At 39.5% G+C, this 6,238-nt stretch overlaps 1 protein-coding gene across 1 annotated transcript; it reads right to left on the bottom strand.

The window, feature by feature from the left end:
- Positions 1-537: 537 nt before the first annotated feature.
- Tram1l1 (translocation associated membrane protein 1 like 1) lies at positions 538-2,609 on the bottom strand. The gene has a single exon (XM_050153891.1). It carries the CDS (start codon positions 2,212-2,214, stop codon positions 1,102-1,104), a length of 1,113 nt encoding a protein of 370 aa, XP_050009848.1. The 5' UTR covers positions 2,215-2,609; the 3' UTR covers positions 538-1,101.
- Positions 2,610-6,238: the final 3,629 nt, after the last annotated feature.

Genomic DNA, 6,238 nt, shown 5'->3' with positions numbered 1-6,238 from the left:
ACACAGGGATTTAGGCCAGCCATAAATATTGACCTCCTCAGCCCACTGGGTTTTTGTAAAGATATAAACTATATATGTATATATACATACATAATCAACAAAGATTGCCCTATATAGGTGTTTCCAAACTAAAGACAGAAGCAAGTTACAATAACAGCACCGCTTTAAAATCTCTTCATAAATCTATTTGGCTACCTGATCTTCAAATGAAGTTTGATTTGGCAAATATTTCTCAGATATAACTACCTGCACATATAAACACATATACACACCTATATACATATATACTGTATGTGTATATATGAACATTTTTAAAATTGTTCACATATTTTTCTGATACACTGCTTTCACAATATTTATGAATCTACAAGTACCTCTTTAAATGAATATTAAAAGAATAAGTGTGACCTCTTTCAGTAATATTTAATTTTGCAAATTTTCATTTATAAGTGTTTAAAATAAACAGCAACAACTTTACCTCTTCAGTAATCCATATTTATTAGAGATATTTTGACTCAATAGATTTCAGTATCTCCACACATGTCATTTATTTATATTTTGATTCTTTAATGGGGGTGTAACACTAACAACCACTACTCATAAAATTAAACACATGATGATCTTGGCCGTTTAACAAATATCTTCTCTGTTGTAAATTCAAAACAATTAGAAATTCCAACAATTACATAATACTCGTTTGAGTTATACCTTTATCAGGTTTTCCACTTTATGCTGTAAGAAAACGACTTTGCTACCAGTCTTGTTAATGCCATAGAGAACATCTGAAGCAGGAAACTATTATTTATGCACACAATTTTGCAGTCATAACCACAAATCATTTGCAGAATCACTGAGGTAAGACTCTAAACTAAATATGGTGCTGATCTGTTAACTATTCTAACAGGATTTTGAGGATGAGTGGTTTCATCTTCATTTTTTCCCACTCATAAGGCTCCAAAACCCCTAAAAACACATTAGACAACACAATAGCAATATTCAAAGAGCACAACCCGTTCTGAAGAACAGAAAATCTATAGCACAGAGACACCACACATAAGGAGTGGATTCCCTTGGAGGTAAGAATCAATTAACTGGCACTCCTTAAGGAACTTTCTCTTTCTTCTTTGGTGGAGAATCTATTCTATTTGGATTCTCCACTCCATTTTCTGTGCATTTTCTCCACCTGGATCGTCTCTTCCTCCCCGAGGCGTGAATACTCATATCTTCTAGCCATCTCTGAAGCGACACAGTAGTCAAGGTCCATGTGATGTACACTTGGATACTGCAACTCGAAGACAGAACAGCGATTTTAGCTGCCAACACACTGACATTTCCAGAGAGGAGATGCGGATTCTGTGACCCTGCCAAGTGAAGCCCTACTGTGATCACCGAGACAATCAATGTCACCAGTCTCCCGGATATAAACACCAAAGGCCAAAGAGAGAGCCCTTTCTGGTACCGCTCATCACCGAAGTAGAACAGGCTGCACAGGTTGGAGAGCAGCTCGACGGAATAGTGCAGCAGCAGCAGCAGCAGGCCCAGGTGGTTCAAGTACAAGAGATAGGCCCCTCCGATGTGGAAGAGATGGAGACCGATGAAGATGAGCTGACCCGGGACATCTTGCTTCCTCACTTTTTGGAAGTAGAGCTCTGGAAAGCCATGACACCAGTAAGCCAGCTGCGAGATGTAGAAAAATTTCATCTGAAATGTCATCATGTTGTGGGGAGGAGCCTTCCACAGTCGCGTGGGGTCTGAAAAGCAGTTCTCGGAGGCCAGAATGCTCATGCCCCAGATACCAGACACTATATAGAACACACTTAGCTGCCCCGCCTCGTTCAATTTGCTTTGTTTGCCTTTGGTGAGCTGCAGTCTCTTGCTGAGCTTATCCAGAATATACTCCTGAATGGAGGCATGGGTGATGATGGCCACTAGCATGTAGAAGAACACTGTGGCCAGATCTTTGACCCCATAATAGTAAAGGGTCCTGGACCCTGAAGGCAGCTCTTCCGCGGGGACAACGACTCCGTGCTGCAGCGTGAGGAACACAATCGACATCTCGGCCGTGCTCTCGAACAAAAGCCCCATCACGAAGAACATGCCCACGCAGGAGACCATGTCCGCGTGGTTCTGCACCATGAATTCGTGGCTCAACACCGGGGGATTCCTGGCGCTCTTCTTGCGGACCCCCATGCCGCAGTACTCACCGGTACTCATCAGCCGCCGCCGCTGCTCACTGCGCTGCTCCAAGCGCCAGCCTCCCCATCCCAGACAGTCCGCAGCCCAGGGTCGCAGCCGCTCCCGACTGATCAATCAAAGGCTGGGGCCCCGCGTAGGCCGAGCATGCGCACAGGGCCTGAGGAGGCAGGGAAGGAAATCGAGCGCCGCGCCCCTGCCCCGCAGGCCCGGGTGCGAGCGCAGCGCGGATTTGCCGTGGCGATCGCAGCTGCCGCCCACCCGCCAGGACCGGAGGTGCTTCCCAGGAACTGGTCCGGACCAGATAGGGAAATTCGGTGTCACTGTCATCTCCATCACCAGCATCACTTCAGCATCACAGCAGCGAGCTCCCTAGTGCTCTCTACTGATCCCTTATGGATCTCACAATCACTTAGGAGCTGGATCCTGTGAGAATCCTCTCTCTCTCTCTCTCTCTCTCTCTCTCTCTCTCTCTCTCTCTCTCTCTCTCTCTCTCTCTCTCTCCCTCCCTCCCTCCCTCCCTCCCTCCCTCCCTCCCTCCCATCTCCCCTCCCCAGTCTCTCATTCCCTCCCTCCTCACCTCCCCCCCTTCCCCTCCCATTCTACAGTTCTTTGACACAAAAACTGACTCCAGAGCTCCTCACTATCTTGCGATCCTTATCATCACACATCTGGAAAATGCCAGTAGCCAAGATTTAAATCTGGGTGGCTCCAGAGCTTGTGCTGTCTCCTTGTTAAATCACTCTTACCTGGAAACACTAGATTCACAACAAAGCAGTTTCGAAAACAATTTCCCGATTGGAATGATTGCTAGTTAATTATTTTCAAAGTTTGCAGGCAGTGGGACGCAGAGAACTAGCAGGTCCTTTGGCCACTGAACAAGACTTTCCTCAAGCATGTGAATCTGCAGGTTTATTTCTCTGAGTATAGTGGTTTTAGTGTATATTAAATGCACATAAAAAAGCAAAGCTTGGAGCTTTCTCAACTGAAGTTTCGTGTCAATTTTCAAATATCTCTTCCGATGGGTAGTGAATTTCTTGTCCCTCAACTGCCGTGTGAGTACAAAATCTTTACTGATATGAATGACAGCTGGAATATGAAATAGGCATTTCAGAAGAAAAATGCGACGGGATATTTTTACAATAAAGCAATCATTATCGCTAGCACACTAAACTTTATCATTCTTCCTTTCTCTGTATGTCATAACTGAATGTAAATGGAAGATTTTGGACTAAACATTCAGATCAATGGACTGCATCTTGCATTTCAAAGGAGTCAAAGGATAAGGCACGCTGTTTATTATGGGAATTGTTTCTGCATTAAGGAAACTATGCATGTGTGTATGTGCTTCATAGCAAGAATTCTCCATTTTTCAAAAGATTCTTCGCTGAATAACTCGCACTTTACAAAGCATCATTTTGACTTTTGTTTGTTTATCGAAGCTCAATTATTGAGTATGACAATTCCACACTGAGAGCAAATTAAAGTTAAATCACCAAGAAAACAGAAATACACATATAAAAGCTAGGGTGCAAAGGAATGAGAAGAAGAAGAAGAAGAAGAAGAAGAAGAAGAAGAAGAAGAAGAAGAAGAAGAAGAAGAAGAAGAAGAAGAAGAAGAAGAAGAAGAAGAAGAAGAAGAAGAAGAAGAAGATCAAAATTGTTAAAAAACGGTCTGGCTGGAATGCTCCAAGATAAAAAGCAGTGCTTGCCTGGAATCAGGAAAGAAAGGATCCATGCACCTGTGTCAGATTCATGATAATTTTAAGTATAGAATCATTTGCTTATAATGACATAGGTAACAAAACTGAAAGCTGTAGCATGAATAATAAATGTAAAAACATTTGTGTAACTCTCAACTGTATTCTTTTAATATTTTTGACCCCTAAGTGTGTCAGCATGATCTATTTTGACCACAATAAAATAAACACAGTCCACATCAAAATGAATAGGACATTAAGATGACACAGGGGCTTAGATCTTCAAGCATAAACTGTCAAGTGAACAAGGCAGAAACCAGAAATGTCATGGTACTTTATAATCTAGCACTAAAAGTCACATCTACCATTTGAATTGTAAAATGAAACACACTGCTATTCACTGAAAGCAAGATTGGGCAGAGGAAAAGATAGGCATCCTTCACAGGCAGTACCGCTGAATGATGGATGCACTAGTTTAAAAATCACTGAAAACAAACTCCTTGCAAATTAATGTCATTCTCTCAGGAGGAAAGGAACAGTCCCATACAAATAAATATAGCAACAGACATAGGCATACTGCCCAAACACGTTAGTGTAAATCAGGTGCAGGTGCAAATGGGGATCCTCACATCCGTTTCTTTGTTACACTAACTTCAATTTTAGTTTTTAACCTTACAAATGAAAGAAATACAGCTTTTGGTTTTCAAACATCTCATTAAAAGGCACTAAACACCTCCATTTAAGGTAAGCAACTGGGGTACACACAGCAGCAAGTGGTCAGTGAAAATAATAAGGTCAGTCTACAGTACTATCTCTACGCCTTGGACTTAAGCCTCATATTCATCCCTGGAAAATGCCGTTTTATTACCCAAAAAGACATCAAACATTATAAATTGATTTATTTTTGTTTATTTGGTGTTTTGAAAATTAATAGCCACCAGAAATTAAAATATACTAATGTGTCAACTCAACATCACTGATGCCTGTATAACAGAGACAAAGCATTTACTAGTTATGATATATTCACCACACAGTGAGTAGTCTTTCAAGAAAATAATATTTAGAATCGACATCAGAGACACAGAGGAGACAGCTATTAACTATACTGTACAGACATTTGCCACAAATGCAGAAAGCTTCTTTTAAAACAGTGGTTGTCAATCTTTGGGTTGCTGATTCTTTGGGGGTCACAAATCAGATATCCTACATATCAGATGTTTATATTATGATTCCCAATAATAGCAAAATTACAGTTATGAAGTTGCAATGAAATAAGTTTATGGTTGGGGGATCACCGCAACATGAGAAACTGTATTTAAACATCACAACATTAGGAATGTTGAGTACCACCATTCGAATATATGTTGTTGATTTCATTATAAGGAGCATTAGATGTTCAGAAACTCCACTGAAAGTCTCTTTGTAGGTAGAGAACTGTATTTCATAGCACTTCTAATAGCTTATTCTTTCCATTAGCTATACTACTGGCTTGATTTGGGAAGTTTGTGCATAGCATACCAATATTATGTATTTAAGCAGCTTAATTACAGTATCATTTCAAAGGTTTTACATACTTCTTAAGTAATCTAAAATAGGCAAAATAATATTGCATCTCATAGTAGGTAAATGGCAAAAGCAATATGAACTTTTAATGTGCAAATCACTTCATCTTTGAATATTGTATATCTCAGAGTAAATGTAAATTTTACATCACTACGATATCAACTATTTAGGAATTTAAATTAACAAGAAGTGAATTCAACATAAATTCTTATATATTGTGTCATTTGAAGGAAGCAAGATATACTGTAAAAGAGGTAATAGGAAATAACTAACCCACAGCACATCAAATCAATGTTTATAATTAGAAATACGAGGCTACATTTAACAAAGGCAGCACAGTTTAGTTTGTGCAAGAAACAAAGTCTCTGGTGCTTTGCAGATTTTCAAGTGATTAAAAAACTAAATGGAAAAGATACTTATTACGGCCAAGGTACTTTTATAACTGACATGATAATATTACACATGAACATCTGAAAAATAAAATAGAATAAGAAAATGTAACAGTCACAGATTCTATTATGTCTGTTTGTGTATTTATTAGTAACTTAGATGATTAAAATTATGAAGCACTGTCTATAGATAAACTCATAGAAGAGCCTAATATAATCTCTTTATTGCTAAAATATGGGAACTAATAAAATCATATAGACATTTAGCAATTTATGCTTTCAAGTGTGTACTATTTAAAATAATGTGTTGCATAGCCTCAGTTTCAGTAGAGAATTAAAGGGTAGAAACAAAGTGCTTGGTAATGACTACTGAAATATGTGTTGTATAAGTCAC

This window comes from Alexandromys fortis, unplaced genomic scaffold (assembly GCF_014885135.2).
Source record: "Alexandromys fortis isolate MF-2015 unplaced genomic scaffold, M_Fortis_MF-2015_v1.1 scaffold_19, whole genome shotgun sequence".
Taxonomy (NCBI): domain Eukaryota; kingdom Metazoa; phylum Chordata; class Mammalia; order Rodentia; family Cricetidae; genus Alexandromys; species Alexandromys fortis.
This window is presented reverse-complemented; position numbering and strand designations above follow the sequence as displayed.